This window comes from Leptosomus discolor, chromosome 16 (genome assembly GCF_034619465.1).
Source record: "Leptosomus discolor isolate bLepDis1 chromosome 16, bLepDis1.hap2, whole genome shotgun sequence".
NCBI lineage: Eukaryota > Metazoa > Chordata > Aves > Leptosomiformes > Leptosomidae > Leptosomus > Leptosomus discolor.
This window is the reverse complement of record NC_141406.1, coordinates 17,055,115-17,077,284: the sequence shown is the minus strand read 5'-3', so window position 1 is coordinate 17,077,284 and position 22,170 is coordinate 17,055,115. Positions and strand designations below refer to the sequence as shown.

General features: G+C 39.6%; 1 protein-coding gene across 1 annotated transcript in view; it reads left to right on the top strand.

Moving 5' to 3' along the window:
- KREMEN1 (kringle containing transmembrane protein 1) overlaps positions 1-14,768 on the top strand; it is a 28,372-nt gene extending 13,604 nt beyond the window's left edge. Inside the window, exons 3-9 of the mRNA XM_086474292.1 lie at positions 699-790; positions 6,141-6,265; positions 7,158-7,311; positions 10,591-10,923; positions 11,541-11,699; positions 13,548-13,632; positions 14,606-14,768. Of these exons, the coding sequence (XP_086330418.1) occupies positions 699-790; positions 6,141-6,265; positions 7,158-7,311; positions 10,591-10,923; positions 11,541-11,699; positions 13,548-13,632; positions 14,606-14,768 (1,111 nt within the window). The remainder of the gene's footprint in view (positions 1-698; positions 791-6,140; positions 6,266-7,157; positions 7,312-10,590; positions 10,924-11,540; positions 11,700-13,547; positions 13,633-14,605) is intronic.
- Positions 14,769-22,170: the final 7,402 nt, after the last annotated feature.

The following is a 22,170-nucleotide window of genomic DNA, read 5'->3' as shown; positions in this document are numbered from 1 at the left end:
GAGTACAGTTGGCCCTTGTTACAAGAAAAGGTCATATTTCAACCTTACTGTCGAAAATAACAATTCATTCTCTTAAATTGGTCTTTTCAATGTGAATAGTTTTTCAAAGTGTACATAGAAAAAGCTTTAAATAACCTAATGACTAGTTAGGTATGCATTTGTAAATGATGCTACACAACAGCAAAGGATAATCATGGGTGCATAAGGAATGACTGGAACAGATCTATTCAGCTTTACTGAAGAGGAAGAAGAGACCTCAGCCTTTCCCAGAGGACTTTATTGGATAAATGTTTTTGTCATCATACATACATAAAGTTGGGGTTTGGACTGTTTTGTACCAAGGCAAAAATCAAGTTTAGGAGTCTAAGGAACCTGTACGCAGGATGTGGCGCTGAAAATCTTCCTCTCTCAGTACTGTCCAGAAATAGGTCTGCACCTTTTAGACTTAAAGAATAAAGAAGTTATGTTTTAAACATTACTAGCATTTTATGCTTGCTGTGCACTATAATAACCAAAGTTATCTGAACTTCCTGACCACTTTTGCATTTTTCTTGGTATATAAATCCAATAGGTTGAATATTCAATTAGTATTAGAGCAAAAGTGGTGATGACACTGAAGCTTAATAAGATCTATTTTTATGTGGTTTTTGAAAATATTTGATGATTTTTCACTCACTCTCACTATTTTTCTCTTTCAGGAACCCTGATGGAGATGTCAGCCCGTGGTGCTACATTGCAGAGCATGAGGATGGAATATATTGGAAATACTGTGAGATTCCATCTTGCCGAAGTAAGAGCACCATGCAGTTTTTGTAGGCCTGCATCTCTGTTGAACAGAGATTGGCAGTTGTACAACAGTAGTTGTATGTTGTTGTACGGTAGTGATTTTCAAACAGAAACTAGGATAAGGCCAATCAGCTTATTTTCATTTGCAGACTAAGCAATATTTTACTCTGGTCTCTAGAGTTTTAATGACAAGCTTACTGAATCCTTCTTCCATTGCTATCCTTTTCATCTCATCTCAGAATTACTGGATTGTATTATTTACAAGTAATACGAGACAGAGAATCACTCAAAACATATGAAGTACTGCTAGCTTTTTGCATCCATAGAAATATATCATTCATTTATTAAAATCTGGAGGTCAAAAATGAATAGGAAATTATTAATGAATTATTTTACAAGGTACGTATGTGTACATCACTTGTAATTAGCTTGTAAAATGGATGGCATTAGTTTAATGTGTATAACACATCATACACAAAATTGCTTGGAAGAAATAAAGACAGTATGAGAGGACAGAGGGGAAAGGTGGCTATTTGTTTGGTATATGGGAGCCCTAGGCTAAAACTGTGTTCTTTGCAGGTGTGTATACTTAGCATTGCCGTGAAACCGCAAACTGGACTTTGATTTTTTTTAGCAGATAATTCACAAGCTGTTCACCTGAAGCTTCCTTCCGGTACTTAATGTTTTAAATGTATTATATTATTTACCTTGTCCAAAATGTGGAGGTTTTGTCATGGTTCATGTCGATGTGTTCCAAACTTTTCATTCCTGAATGCTCCAGAATAAACTCCTAGGAATGACGTTCTTTAAAATATGTCTAAATGTTCAAAAGAGATTTCCAGTTTTGCATGTTAACAAGCAACCATAACTACATATTTTATTAAGTCTAATCATTAATGCCTTTATTTGCTTTCCTAACTTCTTCTGTGCAAGTACTCTCTATTTCTAAGAGATAAATTATGTGTGTGCTTAAGCATCAGAGCAGTTGTCCTTACGTAGGCATGCTTTCGATTGGAAGAAGTACATTTCTTACTTGCAGTGAAGAAAACAAAACCAAAGAAAGAAAAACGGATCTAAAGTGATTTTTTACTTTGTCCACAGTTTTTTGTTTGTGGTGCTATGTTTTGGTTTTTTTTATAAACATGAGCAAGTGATTCACATCTTCAAGCTAGGCAAACAAATACGTAAGTGTGACCTTAAGTTGGGTGACTTCTGCCTAGACTTAAATACAGATTAAAGAGTCTAATTTAAATAACACAAAATCATTCAACACTCTGATACTCATTGTTCAGAGGACATTTTACTCTTATTTTTCTAATATACCAGGTCCTATTTAGGAAACATGACCCTCCTAATTAAGAAATGTATCTTGGTCTAAAATGAAAGAATTTGCATTTTCTTTAAAGACCACAGATGTTAACAAATTCTCTGGATATGGCACCAGTAAAAAAGCTGAAAGGCAAATTCTCTCCACTCCATTTGTTCTACACAAAGGATCCTTTTAAAACCAGCCTCACTCATTTTCTCTGTGGTGGGGAGCAGAGGATTTAAACTTGGACACTTACTTGCACAGATAATCCAGACTTACATTTACAAAATGTCCTTTTGACCAGTAGCAGCTGCTTCAAGCATTGCACTGAAACTGGATACTAGGAAAAGGAATTGCAGCAGTTTAGAACAAACTGTACATTGCAAGCCCATCCAAGTCTTAATACAAACCTCATGGTTTATGAAGCTGCGTAAGTCAAAAAATACTTTTATTCTTTACTGGATTTTCTGTTTTCAGTAAGCATGATGCGAAATCATAGGACCATCAAAACCAAATTGTGAAGTGCACAATACAGAATGTGAGTTCTGTGATGGAGCAAGAAAGTAATAGTGTAAAGCAACTCTATTTGAAATTTTTAAAGAAGTAAAAAAAAATGTCTTATATAAGTTTGTTTTCCATAATTGTATTTACTACTAGAAAAGACAAGTATCTCGAGCATAATTTAACTATAAACTATACCCACATAATAGAACTACAATGCCAACAACTTGAAGCGTCTTGATTGCCTAGTGAGATTTGCATGTGATGATTAACTGTAACAATAATTGAGAATATACAGTTAAGAATTTTTCATTATGATGATGATTTCACATGATTAAATCATGTGTCTGGTTCACTAATATTTATACGTAGCACTAAATGTTTCATTCAGAAATGTGTTCTGGCGTTCTGCATGTGTAAACACGCTTTACAGAATTTAGCAATGTTAGATGAGGATGGATGGGCGTAATCACAGAAGGCAGTGGTAGTTAGCCCAGTAGGAGCTTAGTCTTTCCTTTTTTTCCTCTCCTCTCCTCTTCTTAATGGCTTGTCTGCTAAGCAGACTGGAATGGACATAAACAAAATAAAAGGCAAGAAGGCAGCGCTGAGTCCTGAGAGAACATATGCATCTCACATGGAGAATTCAGAACTGAATGCTTTAGATGGTTTGTTTGCAATGTTTGCAATGTTGCAGCTATTCCTGACTTTTTTTGGTCTTTTTGTTAATGACCTTAGGTTGCAATTCAAAGGAAATAACAACTTCTGCTCCCAAAAGGTAAAAGAAAGCAAGGCTTGCTGTCGCACTTAATTACCAGGTCTCCTAGGAAAATGAGCTACATTGTTTAACTAGGAAGCTTTTTCAGGGCAGTGCAATCGTGCACTGTACGAAAAACTAGCTCTCTTGAGAGTTATCTGCCCAGCTATACTCAGCTGGGGTGGGGCTGCAAATGGGGATTTCCAAAGATATATTAAATCAGGCTGTAACTTGAAGTCTCAGTACTTACACGCATGTTGTATCAAAGCCATAACCCATGCAACCATTTATAATTAAAATTGTATCATTCTTAGAAAACAAAATTACTGTATGAACAATATTTGAAGCAACATTATCTAATTATTCAAAAAATATACATACTTGAATTTTCTTCCCAACTTCATTAGTTCTTTATAATACTATAATCATCCTTAAGAGTATGATCATATACACGCCAGTATATTTGCTGGTCACTAATAGATTTGCTAACCCTCTTCCTCAATAGCCTAAATCTAGGAGCAAGTTCTCAGATAGACCTATTATAACCGTTCCAGATGTCAGAATGATTCAGATTTTAACAGTAAGCTGACATCAATTTACAAGCTTGGTATATAATATTCCAAAAGAATAGGGATGAGACTATCTGTGTCAGAATTAAACAAATAGAAGTTCTGAATTCAAAGCATTATTTCAATGGCTGCTGCACATGAACATATATAAGAATCCAAGGAAGAGATACTTTCAGGACTATTTTACAAGACTGCTCAGTACAAAAAGCATTATTGCATTCCTGTTTTATTTATGTGAAAGTACAATAATATAGAAGCAGTTTACTAACACACAGGTTATCTGATACAGAAAAGGGTCACCTGTACAAGAGATGGCTAATTCAAAGGGAGCCCCAAAACAGCTAATCCACATGCTATCAGGCGTCAGATGCGACAAAATCCCAAACCCAGCATCCCCCCCTGCCCCCCCCCCCCCCCCCCCAAAAAAAAAAAACCTATTGGTAAGTCAAAAACCTGAAACAGAGCTGTGCCGGAAGATGTTACCAAAAGAGTGTTCAGTGTTTACTGGGTGCTGAAATAACAAATGACTGAATACGTAAAACTCTCACACAGTTCTCTGACTGCATCACATATTATACAGAGCTGTGGAGGTTAGGTGGACAAAAAAATTAATCCTTGTCAGTCTGGCACAGGAATAAACAGTATCTTACCACAGAGCTGGTAACAGATTTAATTCCAAGTATGTGAGCAGATAGGACAAGTAGGCAAGGGGTAATTTTTACCATTAGCACAGCACTATTATTGTACCCCACATCGTCTCTAGTAGTCATGGCTAAATTCCAGTGCTTTAATGAAAAGTGCAAAACCGAAACAGAGGACAAATTATGCACTGCAGAGGGAAAACCCTTTCTGACCTCCCATAGTGAAATGTTGTATTAATACAGTATAAATAGATATTTCTTTTAAAAAGTAATATTTCTTTATTTGGAATCTCTTTGTACTTACTATAAAATATTATATTTTTGAATTCATACCAGAATTCGAGTTGTAAATAATAGGAAATTCCCCATCCCATAAAACTTGTCAGACTTCATCCTAAAACAGTTAGGTTTCCCTTCCTCAAATACCCTGTTTAGAAGACTTCGAGAATGTCATTGTTTTGAAGATCAGACAGAAATCACACTGTTTATTTTCTTAGAATATACATGATCATAGTGAAAAAACCCCACAAAAGTTCTGAACCCACTTAATGCCTTTTTTTTTTTTAAATTGTCGCTATCAGGAGAAATGAACCAGATATTTATCTTGTCTATATTAAACCTCTGGGTTGGGGCGATCCTGAATACAAATAAAGGCTGGGGGATGAAGGGATGGAGAGCAGCCCTGCAGAGAAGGACTTCGGGGTGCTGGTGGATGAAAAACTCCATACAAGCCAGCAATGTGCTGGCAGCCCAGAAAGCCAATCGCATCCTGGGCTACATCAAAAGCAGCGTGAGCAGCAGGTTGAGGCAGGGGATCCTCCCTCTCTGCTCTGCTCTGGTGAGACCCCACCTGCAGTGCTGCTTGTGCGGGTCCAGAGGAGGGTTGTGGAGCTGCTCAGGAGGCTGGAGCAGCTCCCCTGTGAGGACAGGCTGGGAGAGTTGGGGTTGTTCAGCCTGGAGAAGAGAAGGCTCCGGGGAGACCTTAGAGCAGCCTTCAGTGCTTAAAGGGGGCTACAGGAGAGGTGGGGAGGGACTCTTGATCAGAGAGGGTAGTGGTAGAATGGGGGGGTCACGGTTTTGAACTGAAAGAAAGTTGGTTTAGATTAGATACTAGGAAGAAATTACTGTCAGGGTGGTGAGACACTGGCACAGCTGCCCAGAGAAGCTGTGGATGCCGCTCCCTGGAAGTGTTCAAGGCCAGGCTGGATGGGGCTTTGGGCAGCCTGGTTTAGTGGAAGGTGCTCGTGCCCATGGCAGGGGGCTTGAACTGGATGATCTTTAAGGTCCCTTCCAACGCAAACCATCCTATGATATTCCTGCAGCTTACAAAAACCAACTACAGAGTATTGCAGGTATATTGCTAAGAAGATACAATGCTATTTCACCACCTGTCATTTATCCTGGGGCATGTTTGGAAAATATGACAAGGATCTAGCATAGAGTAACATTTCCCATGCTGTGAAATCAAGATGAGAACATACAGAGAGCTGCTTAGTAACCAGGTAGTGCATAAACTGGTCTATGGCTTCGGTGTTTCCAGGCACACATTTAGAATAACTGTTGTCTGTTATTCTTGCCAGTGCCAGGAAATCTAGGGTGTTACAAGGACCATGGAGAGCCACCACCTTTGACTGGCACCAGCGAGACCTCCAACAAACTTACTATCCAAACATGCATCAGTTCCTGCCGAAGTCAACAATTTAAGGTGATTTCTTTGACATACATTTACAAAATGTTTTCGAAGACAAAAGATGGCAATATGCCTAGAGCTCCTTTAGGAGCTCTAAGGTCTCACTCCCACTGCAGGGGACCTAGCCCTCTCTCTGCATCCAGGGCAATCTGGGCAACAACCAATTAATAGGTGCTGGAGAGGGTACAGAGGTGGGCTACCAAGCTAGTAAAGGATTTGGAGCATGTCTTGTACAAGGAACAGCTGAGGGATCTGGGGCTGTTTATCCCGGAGAAGAGAAGGCTGAGGGGAGACCTTATCGCTCTCTGCAACTACCTGAAAGGAGGTTGTACGAGGCGGAGGTTGGTCTATTCTCCTTAGTAACAAGCGATACAGCAAGGGGAAATGGCCTTAAGCTGCACCAGGGGAGGTTCAGGCTGGATATTAGGAAGAATTTCTTTACTGAAAGGGTTGTCAGGCATTGGAACAGGCTGCCCGGGGAGGTGGTGGAATCACCATCCCTGAAGGTGTTTAAGACGGGTAGATGTTGTACTTAGGGACATGGTTTAGTGGTGTTGGTAGAGCTAGGACAAAGGTTGGACTTGATGATCTTGAAGGTCTCTTCCAACCGGAACTGTTCTATGATTCTATAATAATGCCAAGATGCCAGGAGAGAGTATGCTTGCTTACTGGATTTATGAGTGATAGGGTGCCCTAAATGCCCTCTATTCCATCTTTCTCCCTAGTTCTTAAGTAGCATCCTGACAGCTCAAACAAAAACTGTTTGTGGTGGGGCCTCTGATCGCTGACTAATCATACTTCTCCAAAACACACATATTCTGTTGCCACCTTTCTTGCTCATATAACCTCCTGCTGTCACTTCTTTAAATATTATCCCTCCCTTCCGTATGTATCTTTGTTGTCAAAGTTTGCAGGCATGGAATCAGGTTATGCTTGTTTCTGTGGAAATAATCCTGATTACTGGAGATACGGGGAGGCAGCCAGTACGGAATGCAACAGTGTTTGCTTTGGAGACCATACTCAGCCTTGCGGTGGGGATGGCAGAGTCATTCTTTTTGACAGTAAGTATTGAAACAGGCTCAGTTTTTCCCAAAGGAGAGGCCTCAAATGTTCAGCAAATTAGGGAAAAGGGTTTAAATGCAATGAGAACTGTTGCACACAAAACAGCAGAACACCTAAATTCAGTATAAAATAAAGCTGCTTTCCCTTTCTGCATAAAATTCACATCCCTTAATAATGTGAAATAGCTCTTCTAAGAGCTCAGGCAACTGACTCATGCTCCAGAGATTGTGTCTTACTTCCCCACAAATGCTACTATCTCAGCTGTCACAAACAGCATGTCACAGAAAGACTCCTTCAGAAATTATCTTAGCAGAGAGTAGATATATTGTTAAGTGAGGCACTGCAAATAAACTTTCAATCTACACTAACTTGGGTTTTTTTATTAAACCAGATGAGACTTGCTATAACCTGGTTAACACAAAGCAGTGTAGTAGAACTGAGACAGAGGAGTGTGCTGCAAAAGTACAAACAAGGTTGCTGTTATGACCATAACTGATTTCAGAATTTCTTATACATAGAAATCCTCCTTTCTACTCTTCTTTTCAGTATACATACCAGCACCAGCTGTGTAAGTTCACAGGTTGATGGTATGAGTACCCAGTTTGGCTGCAGTACAGGCTCCCAGTATAGCCAGGAGTACTGGAAAGTTCACAGTATGCATCAATACATGATTACTTCTCAGATCTCACTTGCCACTGATGTAGAAGCTACCTTTTAAGTCAAGTTATAAAATTCCTGGAACTAAAAGCCGCATCATTTTCCGCCTTCTGAACACACAACCGAACTTCCCATCTCCTTACTCTAAAAGTCTGGTTCCCAGCTAGTGAGACAGAAAGACATTTCAGTTGAGAAAAGAATTAGTCACTCTGCTCAGTTCCAAATTCTCCCCAAGATATGAAAAGAAGCATCGGAGTTGCATGTTGCTTTCAATGTTGAGATAGCATGGAGCTTCACACTGCCACATCCTCTGTTTCCTTCTGCTCTTGGCCTCCCAAATCCTTGATGGGTAAAGGCTTCCTTTGTAGCTTTCTTTTGCTGGAATGACTGAGGGCTCAGCAAGATGTTACCCTGCGCTGTCTTTTCTGATAAACAGCAAGGGAGAGAGCTATGGCCAGATAAGAGAGTCATCCTAGCAACTGCCACCTATTTTCTTTTGCTGATGAGCAACACCTGCTCACCTCATTCCTCTTCTCCAAATTACGTTGTATCCCCAGAACCTTCGCCCTGATGCCTGTACACACACACACCACCCCGGCCCTCCCCGTTAACTGCATGTGCTTATGTGCTACTATCATGGCCTAAAGCTGTGACATTCAGACACACAACACAGAACACTGCCAGCTGTAGAAGGAAATGAGAGAGGGAAAGCATTTCCATTCCATATGGGGCCATGCTGTATTTTGTTGTGCACCTGTGGACCACTAATCATTTGCATTCTTAGTTAGCATTGCTGGTTTGAATAACATCTTGTGATTTAGTAATTACAAACAGGACAGCCAAATGTAACAATACCTGTAAGCCATTTGCAAAGAGGAAATTTGATATCAATGACAAATTTCAATTCTATCCAATCTATTCTATCTATTCAAACAATTCTATCTATTCGATTCAATCACCAGCTCTGTTAGCATGGAGTAAGTGAAAAACACAAATTCCTGTATGGGCCTTAGTACCTCTGTGGGGTCTTTCACATTCTTTCTATTTTTCTTTCGTATCTCAGTTCCTTTATAAGGTCTTTCGTAGTACAGTGCTGAAGTGTGAGGTTTGCTCAGGCTATGATCAGGCCTTGTTCCAGAAAAAGAGAAATGTTTTCACGGGATTTTTCTGGCAGACGTATGCTACTTCTTGTTCTTGTTCCCCCAGCTTTCCTTTTGATTTGTGTTTATTAAAGCTCCTTCCCAGAGGCCTGTGAAAACTGAGACACTTCACTTCCTTTATTTCCATTCTCACAGGCCTTTATTACAGGGCTTTAATTAAACTTTCAGAGAAAATAATTCTACTTTGATTCTTCAGTCCTTCACCTATGGTATGGGGGAGTAATAATTCTCATCCAAACATTTTGTCATGAAATACATTGTAATATTATATATACGTAATATTGTGTAGTTAGGGGATTTATAAAAATACATATATATGCATACATACCTATGTACAGTACATTTTTAAAATTATATAGGTGTATATATAGATACACATCAAGTAGGTTGGCTGGCATTTGGGTTTCTCTCTGGATTCATTGGTAAGTTTGCACTGGGAATCTCGATAGTTGTCAAGAAATATAAAGATATACTGGGCATTTTGAATATTTGAATATAAACGGTAGCAGCAAATCTAATTCTTTAGATTTCATAACATCTTGAAGTTACATAGTAAAGGTAAGGTCAAAATTAATTGAACAAGATCAAAAGACAGGATGCTACAAAGGTGATTAAGGGATTACAGCATCATTCATACAGCTTGGGTTGTTTAGCCTTGAGTAAAGAAGGCTCGGGACACACACACACACACACACACACACTTTTTCAATTTGCATAAATAACTGATGGGTGGGTGTAAAGATGAAGCCAGACTCTCCTCAGTGTTATCTAGTGAACACACAAGAGGCAACAAGCACAAATTGAAATCCACTAAAAAAACCTTTTTTTATGGCAAGGCTGAGACTAGAACAGGTTGCCCAGAGACACCTTGGAGTCTCCATCCCTGGAGACTCAAAACATAGCTAGACAATGTCTCCTGCTTTGAGCGGGGGGATTGGGCCAGACAATTTCCAGGGGTCCCTTCCAACCTCAGCTATTCTGTGAAGATTTGTTTTTTCAATTTGCTAATGCTGTGAAGGAATTTCAGTAACAACACTGAGAGTTACAGTCAGTAATCCACTTGTCTGCTTGCCTGATAGGGATGGAGAAGTGTCTGAATCAGTGACTTAGCTTTCATCGAGTTCCTGCAGGGATGTGGGGAAGGGTACGTGGTTACATACAAGGGCAAGGGATAGCTGCAGTATTCCAAATTGATAGGTCTTCTCAGAGTAATGAGAGAAAATGAGCATAACCCAAGCAAATGCAACATAATAGCTGTGCTCCCAGTGCTGCGGAAGATAAAAGAACACCAATCCGAGAGAAAGTGCATCCTGCTGGGGTGGCAGGTCTGCACCTTCAAATCACATTTGAGTATTGGAATCTACAGAGTGCTAAAGAGGAGCATAATGAATGTATAACCTCTTTTTTTTTTTTTTTTTTCTTTTTCTTTTTTTCATGTTTCTCCCTCTCTTCTTTCCACAGCCCTTATTGGTGCTTGTGGAGGGAATTACACTTCTGCTACAGCTGTGATCTATTCTCCAGATTTTCCCGACACTTACGGCACAGGCAAAGTCTGTTACTGGACCATACAAGTTCCAGGAGCATCTCGAATCCACTTCAGCTTTGCCCTTTTTGAAATCAAAGATGCTACAGATATGGTGGAATTGCTGGATGGCTATACCTATGACGTTCTAGCTCGTTTTAATGGCAAGAATCGGCCTCCCCACACTTTTAACATCTCTTTGGATTTTGTAATTTTATACTTTTTCTCAGATGAAATCAATCAAGCCCAGGGATTTGCTATCAGATATAGAGGTAAGAGGCTAACTTTGCTGTTTCTACCTTTCAAGGAGCCGTTAAAACATTCAATTCACACAGGAGATTTATGAAGTGGCAGAAAAAGAGCAAATATTTTAACTGTTTTGTCTACAGGTGTTTCGTCTACCTTGTTGCCACTGCTTAGTGGATAAAAGCTTCACTACAATTTTTCTCAATTTGGAACACTCCAGCCACCTATGTTATAAATAGCAACATTTACATTTTCAGAAAGTTAATCCTATGCATACCCACCTGTCAAAACAGATTGGAAAATGACAAAGTTGAAACAAAACCAAAAAAACCCAGTAGTCCATCTGCATCTTGGTTCATCTTGGCTCTTTCCAACAGTCTATTCCACTCAGATCGAAAGTTGTCAGGAGAAAACATTTTAGTCCTTGAGTTGTACCTGCTGTTATGATGAACAGTTAGCTTCCAGAAAAATTCGGAGAACCCCACCTTGATGAAGTACAGGCTTTTTCTGGCATCTGACATAATTTGATTATTGGAGTTCTCTAAGTAAACCAGAGAGTAGTGCATATCTGTTTACAAGCACAAAATAAAGTCCAATTACACCTGTTAAGAAATTATTTGTAACCATATTCTTGTGATTTCAGCTGTGAAGGACAATGTGCATCAAAACAAGATTCCAATGAATCAGACCCTTTCAGAGAAGATAAATGAACAAGCAAATGTCAGCATCAATGCAGCCCGGTCGTCAAAGATACTTTATGTCATCACAACCAGCCCAAGCCATCCTAGTAGCGCCATGCCTGGTAATATTACAAGAAAATGTGGAAACAGAAAAAAAGATTCTGCCAAGGCACAATCTGGAGTCACTATTTCCTTTGCCTCCTCCTCCAGATGATCCGATCCAGTGTGTGTCTTACTAATAGATGAATTTTCATTTAGTGTAATTACCACTAACTGTGCTGCTCACATTACTTTTCAAAACTCACTTCTCAGCATGTTGGTTAGAAATAGTGTCAAGATGGTGGGTGCTTGAGAATGAAAGCACATCAGAATAAGATGTGAGTTAGAGCAGCCTCCTTACTAGAATCAGCTTCTGTGGCCAGTGCATACCATAGAACTGGTAAAAGATGCTGAAAAAAGAGCAAGCTTTTGTAGAGTCTGGAAGAGCCTGAGTGCTGGATGCATCCCAGTTATCCCAAGTTACAAAAGCTACAGCAATAATACAAAGGGGGCTAGACAAGGATGAAGCAAGTTAATGGGTGCAGGAGAGATGCCACTGAGAACTGTCATGTATCTAGAACTCACCTTCAAGGCATCATTCAGGAAATTGAGCTATAAATAGTTGAGGACTGGAAATGGAACTCTTAGTGAATAACACTATTGGTCTCTCCTATTTTAAACTACACTGGTCATCTGCTTTAAAGTATCATTGAAGCTAGGCCTTGATCACGCTGTGGACGCTCTAATAGTTCTGTAGTCCTGAAGCTGTCTGCATTCCAAACCTGAAGCGTCAGGGCATGACTGCACATGTACCCACGTACTATATACCCAAACTAACCGGGTTGCAGAACATGCCTAGGATTCTGGGTGGATATTCTGGCACTAGGCCCCAGCTAGCGCCTGAGTGACCTCAGCTACATTTAAGCTGCCTAGTGTTAAACTAGCTTGGGCACACCAGCCTGAGATGAAACTGCACCCTTGGATTTTATGCAGTTATGAAAATACTGTTAAAATCGTCATGAACAGTCAGTGCTTTGAGGAAAGGGCATTGGGTGGAAGGGAACTTAGGCTTCTGGTTTTTTGCTCCTTTGAGCTTCAGGACTTCTGAAGGTGTTGGCCTTTATTCAGTTGTTCTAATTCAAGGTCCTTGCAGGGCTGTTCAGTGTGCTGAATATGTCAGAGTTACATTCTAGTGTCGTCTCTTTTCCCATCTGGACAAGCTGTAGCCTCCCACTGCAAGATTACGGAAGTCCAAATGAAAAGGTGATCTAACAATGTAGAAATCAGCTCCCTTCGAGCCCCAGTCTCTTAAAGAGTTTAAATACTACAACGTGTCATGCTGTTCGTCAAGTCTTGCTTGACCTGCTGGTACAAGCAGAAGTAAATTGAAATGTAAATATACAATGACCAAGAGCCTTCAGTGTGAGGTAATAAAATAGCAGACCACAAATACTGATCACCTGTGTCAGTAGACTCTAGAAAGGAACCCCCCTTCCCCTACTTAGTGATTACTTACATAACTACTGATACAAAACTAGGCCATCTCCTTGCAAACATTGAGTTACTACTAGTAGCATATATTCTAGTATGTTGTTTAGTCTGCTTTTAAACTTTGAGTTTTGATTCCTTTCCTAGATACTAGTTAGATAATTTTACTTGTATTTGCTTTGGATTTTCCCAGCTTTCAATTTATAGGGAGCAGTCCTGCATGGGAAAACCCAGTTCTGACTGAGAGTTATACAGTTTCTGCCAGTCTTTGCAGAAAATACTTAAAGGTTTAAGGATCGTCAAATTACAATTTTGAATAAAGCATCACAAGGCTGTTTCTTTTGTGTAATATTCTTACTTTAAAAACTGTAAGTAAATGAATGTACTGAGAGCCCCTCCCCTCCCCTCCCCTCCCCTCTCCTCTCCTCTCCTCTCTTTTACAGGGTGGACAATATATAGTCTCACAGCACTGCTCATCCTCAGTGTTACAGCCATAATAGCAAAGATATTTCTCCACATTACCATGAGGTGAGTATGGAGCAAAACTGTCCCTGGAGAACTGACATATCAGCTCTGTACCAAGCCTGGTACACTTCATTTCTCTGCCTTCTGATACTGTCAGATTGGTCATATTCAAAACTAAGTTATATGTTACATATTTTTATCTTCATAAAAGATACTAAATAAGCATATTTTTTAACTTTCCAGTCTGTTAGGACAGCATTTGCTGCTAGAATGTGTCTTTTGGTCTTGTTTTGACAAGATTTGTATTTTAAGGAATAAAAAGATTTCTTATACTGAGTGATGTTATATAGCAAAAAGGAAAATGTCATCAGACATCTAGCATTGGTCAGAAGAGGTCAAATCATGATAATACTTTGCAGGAAAAAAATTAAATCCTCACATCAGAGAACTGGGAAAAAAAGCTACCTATAGGCTAGTTAATACTTTCTTTTACTGAAATATTGCAAATGGTTCAAAAAAGAACCACAAAGATTAAAAGCTTTGTTATAGTATGACACTTAACCAGTATAATTTTTTTGCCTATTAAAAACAACATAATTTTATTAATATATTTCCCTACACTTATACCAAGTAATTTTTGTGTTCTCTGGATGGACACACATTGAATGAAATGATCGATGAGTTAACAACAAATGAATGTTGAATATTGTACTTACATACCACAAACAGGCTTAAATATACAAGGAAATAAATTTATATTAATAGCAATTAGTAATAGAATAGGTACAGACTTCTTAGCTTAATGTCACTGCTTTCATTAGGGTAGCAACTATTCTAGCAACGGAATACCTAATTTTTCACTTGGTCAAGAGACATCCAATAAACACTCCAAAAACTTACATAACTCTGCAGCAGGTAGAAAGAAAAGGTGTTACAGATGTAGTGGAAGCTGCTAGCATTACCAGTGTAGCAGTAATGCAGACATACTAATGACAGCAGCTTCCCAAGCACCTTAACACTTACACTTGTTTCCTAGATCTCATCGGATACCATCTGCAACTGAAACAGAAGATTCCAGTGAGGTTACTACTGCTGGTGAGATCTGGAGTATATTTTACCAGCCATCTACATCAATATCCATCTTTAAGAAAAAGCTTCGAAGTCAACAAGATGATTGCAACCCCTTAGTGGGAAACTGAAGTGTCTTTTATTTTACAAGAATCAATCTTCCTAAAATCCAGGTGACTTGGGAATAATCTTTTTTTTTTTTCCTCCTACTTTCATACTTGTTTTCCAAAAAGTCCATTTCTAAAGCCCTTGGAGTGTCTTTGCCTCTCTGCTCTTCTCCTGGGTATACTAGTGACAACAGATTTAATTGCAGCAACAGTTTTGAAATATCTGGTGCTCATCAAATCTGTAGTGCTGTTAATCACTGCCCAATGCACTTAAAATATATGTAAAAACCTGTAAAATTCAAAATGTCCTGTATTCCTGCAAAAAGCAATTGAATGAGTATCTGTAGGTTGAGGGCTTCTTCTGTCCTGCTTTCGTGTACCACTGTAGTATATCAGGCTACTTTAGTCCCTTTATTCTCAAGGCTGAAGACAGAGGTGGATACTGATAACCTGTTCAGCTGCCACAGCAACCAGAGCTTAGTGGTCTTAATGTAAGCATGTCTAAATAGTACTGTACATTAAAATGGGAGTCAAAGACTTTGAGAAACTATCATCCTGGTTGCCCAGTGCTCTGCTGTTTCTACAAGCAGAGATGTACAAATGAAAATCAAATTAAATTCAGGAGGTAAACACTCTATGGAGTGTCAGCTGCAAATGTGAGTTTTAATGGAGTAATGCTTACCAGGTCAAGGTCTGCACAAGCAATGAAGACTTTTAAATGGCTGTGTCTGCCCCATCATTCGCCAATGATTATGATAATTTTGTTCATATTCGGTGATCCTTTAAAAAACTGTTGTGCTCCAATCTGAAGTCTGCATCCATTCTGGATGTAAGCTTAGGGCTTCTTAAAGGATTGTCCAAAGAAGTTGTAAATCCACTGAATTTTTAACAGTGAGGCCGACTAACACAAATTCTTAGTCTGCAGTTGAAGATACTGATCTCAGCAGCCTAAACTATTTACAAAGTTGTAGCCTGCTATCAACAACTCACCTATGCCAGGCTGTGCACCTGAACACATACGTGACAATTGCCTTGATACTTAGCTGCGAGAAGAAAAAGTGTCTCCTTGCCTGCAAAATTAAAACTGAACTGCATTTTTAAGATAGGGCATCTAATATTTAAACAATGAAATACTGTGCCTTACTTGCCATTGTAGACTTAGTCTTTTACCTGAATAGAATTAATTCCAGCTCCATTTATGTATCACAGATGAGTGCCAGAGACAGCTGAACAATACCCACAATAAATGCTTAATAGAAACAAGACTTTCCTAAGCCAGCAGTTATGGAATCATTTATATAAAAAATGGAATATCATGGGAACATCTAGTACTTTCTTGCATGAGCTGCTGGAAAAAATACAGGAAAAGATAATTACAGTATTGCCTAAAATCAAGACAGGACGTGTTGTAAAATATGCTAGTTATCTCTTATGTGTCATCAGGTTGGATCAAGAAACACCATCTGTTTCAGACCCAACAAAAATTCTTAAATTGCCTTTTTAACAGTCAGGGTTTGCATCATGCTGTGTAGGGAAAGAGTCCACCTCACAGATTTGTAGCAAATAAATTACTTTGCTTCCTAAGTATGCTTAATATGGTTCACTAATGGAAAACCAGAGTGTAAAGCTGGATCCTTAAGAGTTGCATTATGAGCACATTGTGATGAAGCTTTGTTTGCTTGCCTTATCAAATGTTCTTGAGCAGTTAAACATACAGTCAAAGGGACATTTATAAAGCAGTTAGCTAATGCTGATAAACTGAAAAAGCATCAGGAGCATGCCATGATTGATTTCTACCTACTGCAGAATGGGAAAATACAGACCTGTTAAGCTTCTCCAGTAAAGAATTCAATTTCACTATAAAATTAGAGAAAGCCCATTACAAACAACAACAAAAAAGTCTGATGGCACTAATGCAAAATCTCTAGAATTTAGAAACTGAGGTATTGCATCAGTCCCTTAGCTCCTCAATGATTTTTTAAAGAATAAAATCATATTTCCTGGGCCTTTCTTAGGGAATGTTTATCCAGTTTCTGTATGAAAGACCCGTCAGTCAATGGCAGATTAACTGGCCATGGCAACAATGAACATGAGGAAGCATAAGGTATTGGACAGTGTGCAGGTAAACACATTGATAAAAGTGTAGAGGAAATTGTTATGTTCCCCCCAGATCTTTCAGGTTATCTGATTTTAGATACCTCTAATACTAGGAAAAAGAGCAATAGAAATAAAAGCATGGACAGCATCCCTTAAATAGCACTTCTTACTATAGAGGCCTGAGACCGTAACGAGCAGGTAGATCTCTGCTGTGGATTTCTTCAAAATGTGGTATGGTCACTCGCACTCCCAGTACAAACACTTCAGTGGCGTGGTGGTATATAGCCAATATATACGGTATCCATTAACATAGCACTTTTTACAATCTTTGCTATAAGGGTTTAGGGAGAGAAAGAAGAAAAGTCTGACATGCACAACTGTTGTAATCCCATATGATTCAGCACACAGAAATGCCCCTACGACACTAGCAGCTGAGCGCTGACAGCTGGAGGGCACGGACACCTCAGGATATTGGTGTTTACAGCATTTTCTTCAACAAATTGAAAATAACTGCAGAAGAAGAATTGGTTTGGAATTGTAGCTGAATGGCCTTCTGACCTCCTACCTAGCACTTCCCTCAACAGGCTGGACAGGCTGCAAATGTGACACTGGCCACAATTTCAAAAGCAACTGGTTTTGACAACAAAACCATCATGCAGAGCTGCCTCCTCATACCCATGCTTTCCAGCCCCTGCTCTGGCCCCCTCCTCACTCTGTTGTGTTAGTATTACTGGCTGTGTGGTGGTGCAATAAACTGATCAGGTTAAAAATTACCATCGCTTTTTCTTCCCTGAGTTACTTTTAACAGAGATGAGTTCTCTGATCTTGTTTATTTAGTGGTTGCACAGAGATGTGAGCTAACACAGCTAAGTGGACAATAAGCCATAGGAAAAAGACAGTTGCCTACCCCCCGAAGCAGGGGCAGTAAGTACTTACACTGGCACTGCCTCCTTACTTTATGCAGTTACAATAGCCTACAGTGCACGTGGACCTCAGGTGGAAGGCGGCCAGCTGGACAAGTGGCGGCCCTAATTCAAAATCTACATTTATAACTAGTTTAGTTTGTTGACGAAATGATTTTATATGTACTTTTGTCTTAATATTGTTATGTTGGGGGGAAATAGAGACTGTTATTTAAAAATATGTGTGTGGTATGCTATCATAGTAATATATATTTATGTATGTATAGGAAATGCATTATTTAATACAGCATATTATGCCTGTATCTTCCTAACCTTTTATAGGAAGAAAAGATGTTAGTTTACACTCTGGGAAAAATAAATTTTCTATACACTGTAACCATAGGAAAAAAATCAAAGATAATTCCTTGGTATACGTGATAGAAGAACACTGAGAAGAGGGTAATTCTCACTCAGTTATGTGGCAGAATAGATGCTGATGGAACTATTGCTTTAAGATGCACTTTCCTCCTTTGAATCTCATTTCTAGCTTGTAATTGTATTAGGCTGTTCATCAGATTTTGCAAATTTATGTGCATATGCTCTCGGGACCATTTTAACATCAAACATGTCATCTGCTTTTTCAATCAAGCATTAACATCATCTTTTTTTATGGCTTGTTTCTGCCAGATTTTTCTACAGCCAGTACAATGTTGAGGAGGTTTATCACATTGCTCATGCAGACAACCCAGTGGTATTGCAGAATTATAGCCTCTGTACTCCAAGCTGCCCTGGCAATAGTATGAACAGAGGTTTTTCCTGATGGCCCTGGAAACTATACTGAATCTGCAGCCTGTACAACTACAGGCCAAACACAGCAGCAGACACTTGGCTGCCACTGAATGAGCATGACTAGCTATTCCAGTTTCATCTTCTGCTTAATAAGCCTTCTTAGGCAGTGGGAAGTACCGCCAACAGATTTTTCTAGTGCACCACTTTGCCTAAAGGAAGGGTGAACTACAAAAACAAATCCTGACACATACTTGTCCAACTAGTTCTTAATACCTTGCAGCAATGATATTTCACAATCTGCCAAGGCAACACAGTCCAGTGATAGTTTCACCTAAATATTATTCTAGACATTCTATCATTCTGCTACCTTCAGATCCCGAGAGTGGAAAACATAATTGCCTTCAGACCATGCCATGTTTTCTACAATCCCTCTGATCCTGACACACATACATTTCATGCAACTCATACTTTCTCCACTTTACTGAGCACCTGTGCTTTGCAATGAAATTTGGCATTCTGAATTTGAGTCTCAAGACAACTTACTGTAAATTCAAAGGCTATCACATCAACCAAATGAGACTGACAAGAAAACAGAATAAATCAAACTTGAAATGACTCACCACTGAAATATGTGCTGTGTTTATACATGGTCATCCTGCATTCAGCAAATGGCTGTAAGTACTAATTATAAAAAAATTAATACGGTGAATTTCTGCAGGAGGAGTTCAGTTAGTATCGCTAAAGTATAGACAAGCATTGAATAAAGGAGGCACAAACTGCTGCAGTTCGCCAGCAGATAACAGCAGGATTGTCCGCTGTGGAGGTTAGAAGAGAATATTTGAGAATGATTACATGCAGAAAATACGTTATCGCTTTGAAAAGCAATTTCTGAGGTAACCACAAATTGTTTTGAGTTTACATGTTTTCAAACTGTTAGAAGTAACTATAACAATTCTTTCAGTGTTTTCTCCACAAATGGCAGCAACATGTATTTCCACTTTCCTGTGAGATGTATCTTTTCTTTCATGAATTCCTCCTTCTGACCAAAATAATGCTACACTCCGTCCAAAAAATCTTCAGCTATATTTTATGTAAACATCTGAATACCAGTGTCAGATACCAAAACTGTCTCCAGCTCTTCGTGTCAGGACTCAAACTCTCATTTTCTTTTAGAAACACAACTGTCAGAGGGGATTGGCCTCCCCTTACACAGGGGAAGTTACTCTGCTTTCCTTTCTTCCCATTCCGGTTACAAGACTCCTCTTACACTTCTGTTTATTCTGGGAACAGTTGCCTTTTTTTTGTTGTTTCCTAAGCAACAGTTTCATTCCCCATGAGGGAGATGTATTCTTTATTCTGAAAGAGACACTTTTCTATGAAGTGTTTAAGTCACAAGAGCACGGCGCTTCCATTGCAAGATAAAATATCTGGGTTTAGGTATGCTGTTTTCTCCCTGGCCAAAGACTCAGGCCAGATGGGTTCCACACAGTATGAACACAGCCATCCTTTTAAGGACATTTTTTCTCTTCACACTACCCAAGTAACAACCAATGTTACCTAACAGCTGTCATAGGATTTGACAGATGCACCCAATATTGCTACAGCAAAAATGAGATAGTGTTACAGAAACATCAAGTGTTACCATAATGTACAATCTCATTAAGAATAGTCTGCTTGTGCTTTTTTTTATTACGTGGAGGTTCCATGCAGGTTTATGGTGCCCACAGGACTCTCATTTTGCCACGAATTTGTACCTTAAATATTGAACCTCAGTAGTGAAAAGAACCTCCTCCTGCCAAATATCAAAATATTAATTTTTGATAGAAAATGTTTACATTTAGTCATTAAAAAAATGCCACAACAAAGAAGAGACAGGATACCACACACACTCACTAAGCACTGCATTCAAGTTCAGCCAACAGCCCTCAACTGTCTTACTCAAACAGACAAAGTATAGGCTCACTGATTATTCTGTGGGCAGCAAGGGTAAAGTTATGTCCTGTTCTTAAAAGCACAATCACCTCACGGTTTTCTTCAGAACAAGAAATGAAAAAACAAAACACTAGTCAGCAATAGCAAACTGTGGGAGTTAGGGTTAGAGGAAGGAGAATCAGATGTGACCTGTCAACATAGGTGTATCAGCCAAACACATACGTTTTCTGATATTTTTAAGAGTAATTCTTTAATATAAACTAAGTTAGGGAAAAAAAATAATAAAAGTATCTATAATCATTGGCAATTGCCAAGACTCAGCAAAAAAAGGCTTGTACTTTGATTGGGAAGCACTTGCTGGCGCTGCTTAACTCCCTTCTGCCTGTTGCTCCTCCATTATTGTGCATGTCTTCTCATACAGACAAGGCTTTCCCATAGTACCAAAGATGAGGATGGTAACCGATCCTCATGCTAGAAAGAGGGCCACGCAAAATGATACTTTTCAGTTCAGCTGTCTGTCACCCCAAACATGCAGTTTTCACATGCAAAACAGGGTTAGAGAGAAGTAAGGCTCATTTCTTGGCTGAATTCTGAGGCGACTGAATTACAGTGCACTTCAACATGGATGAGAAGAGGGGAAAGTCCAGGGGATTACCAGGTGAAAATCTCTGGGAGAAGGAAGAAAGTGGAGGAGGAGACTGGAAAGGATTTGTGTGCGAGTGTTTGTATCGCTGGATGTGAAATAAATCATGTATGGAGGCAAACTGTTTAAACAATAACATATAAACATACATTACATAAAGACATACGTGTACACACACACACACGCACATTGCTGTCCACATACCTCCAAGCCCCTCTTTTGCTGTCTGCATAAACATCTTTGGTCAAAATACGCCTTCTGCTGACAAAAAGAGTAGCACAGCACTGATTTTCACTTCAGTGGGACCAGTGATTTCATGATCCAGGGTAAGGACTTGGATCTAGCTTGACTATTCAAGCTGTGATTTTCCCAGGTGTGTCCACCTGCATCAAACTGGCTCAGGTCTCAAAACGGTTTTATTTCAGGACAGTAGATTATATTTACCCCAAATTAAACCAGAACTAAGTTGCCCTGCTACAAGGAACAGGCAGGTTCCAAACGTAAACGGGGATGCCTTACAGCTGATGTGTCACTCCTCATGTGCCTGGAGGCTTCAGGGACTTGTAAGACACCACCCTGCCCCCCAGCCCCAAATAATCTGCACACTATATAAGGGCCCAAGTGCTGTCCTGTTAGTTATGGACTGCCACACTGCAGCCTCAGCTTCACTGCATTTCCTTCCCCGTTTCCCCTGGCAGAGCCCTTCACCCCATTTCCACAGCACTCTGGTGTGCTGCTTTCCTAACCCTTCACTATTCCCTCTCTGTGCCCTACATCTTCTTCACCTTCCTTCCTACATCATCTTTGTTTTCCTGCAAGGAATATATCCAGCTCCCCTCCTCCTCAACAGCAACATCGGCCAGGTGTAACCAGGAACGCTGAAGCAACAGGCAGCCCTCATGTAAGAGAGATCCCAGGTGAGACTACGGAGGACAGTACTAGGAAGGCAGCTAAAACTGTCAAGTACTGGACTTACACTACGGTCAATATCAGGTAAAAAAAAGCTGATTTCTGGTGGATACTCAGCTGTGGCATTTGCTGAAAGCTGAATGGTCCTAAGACA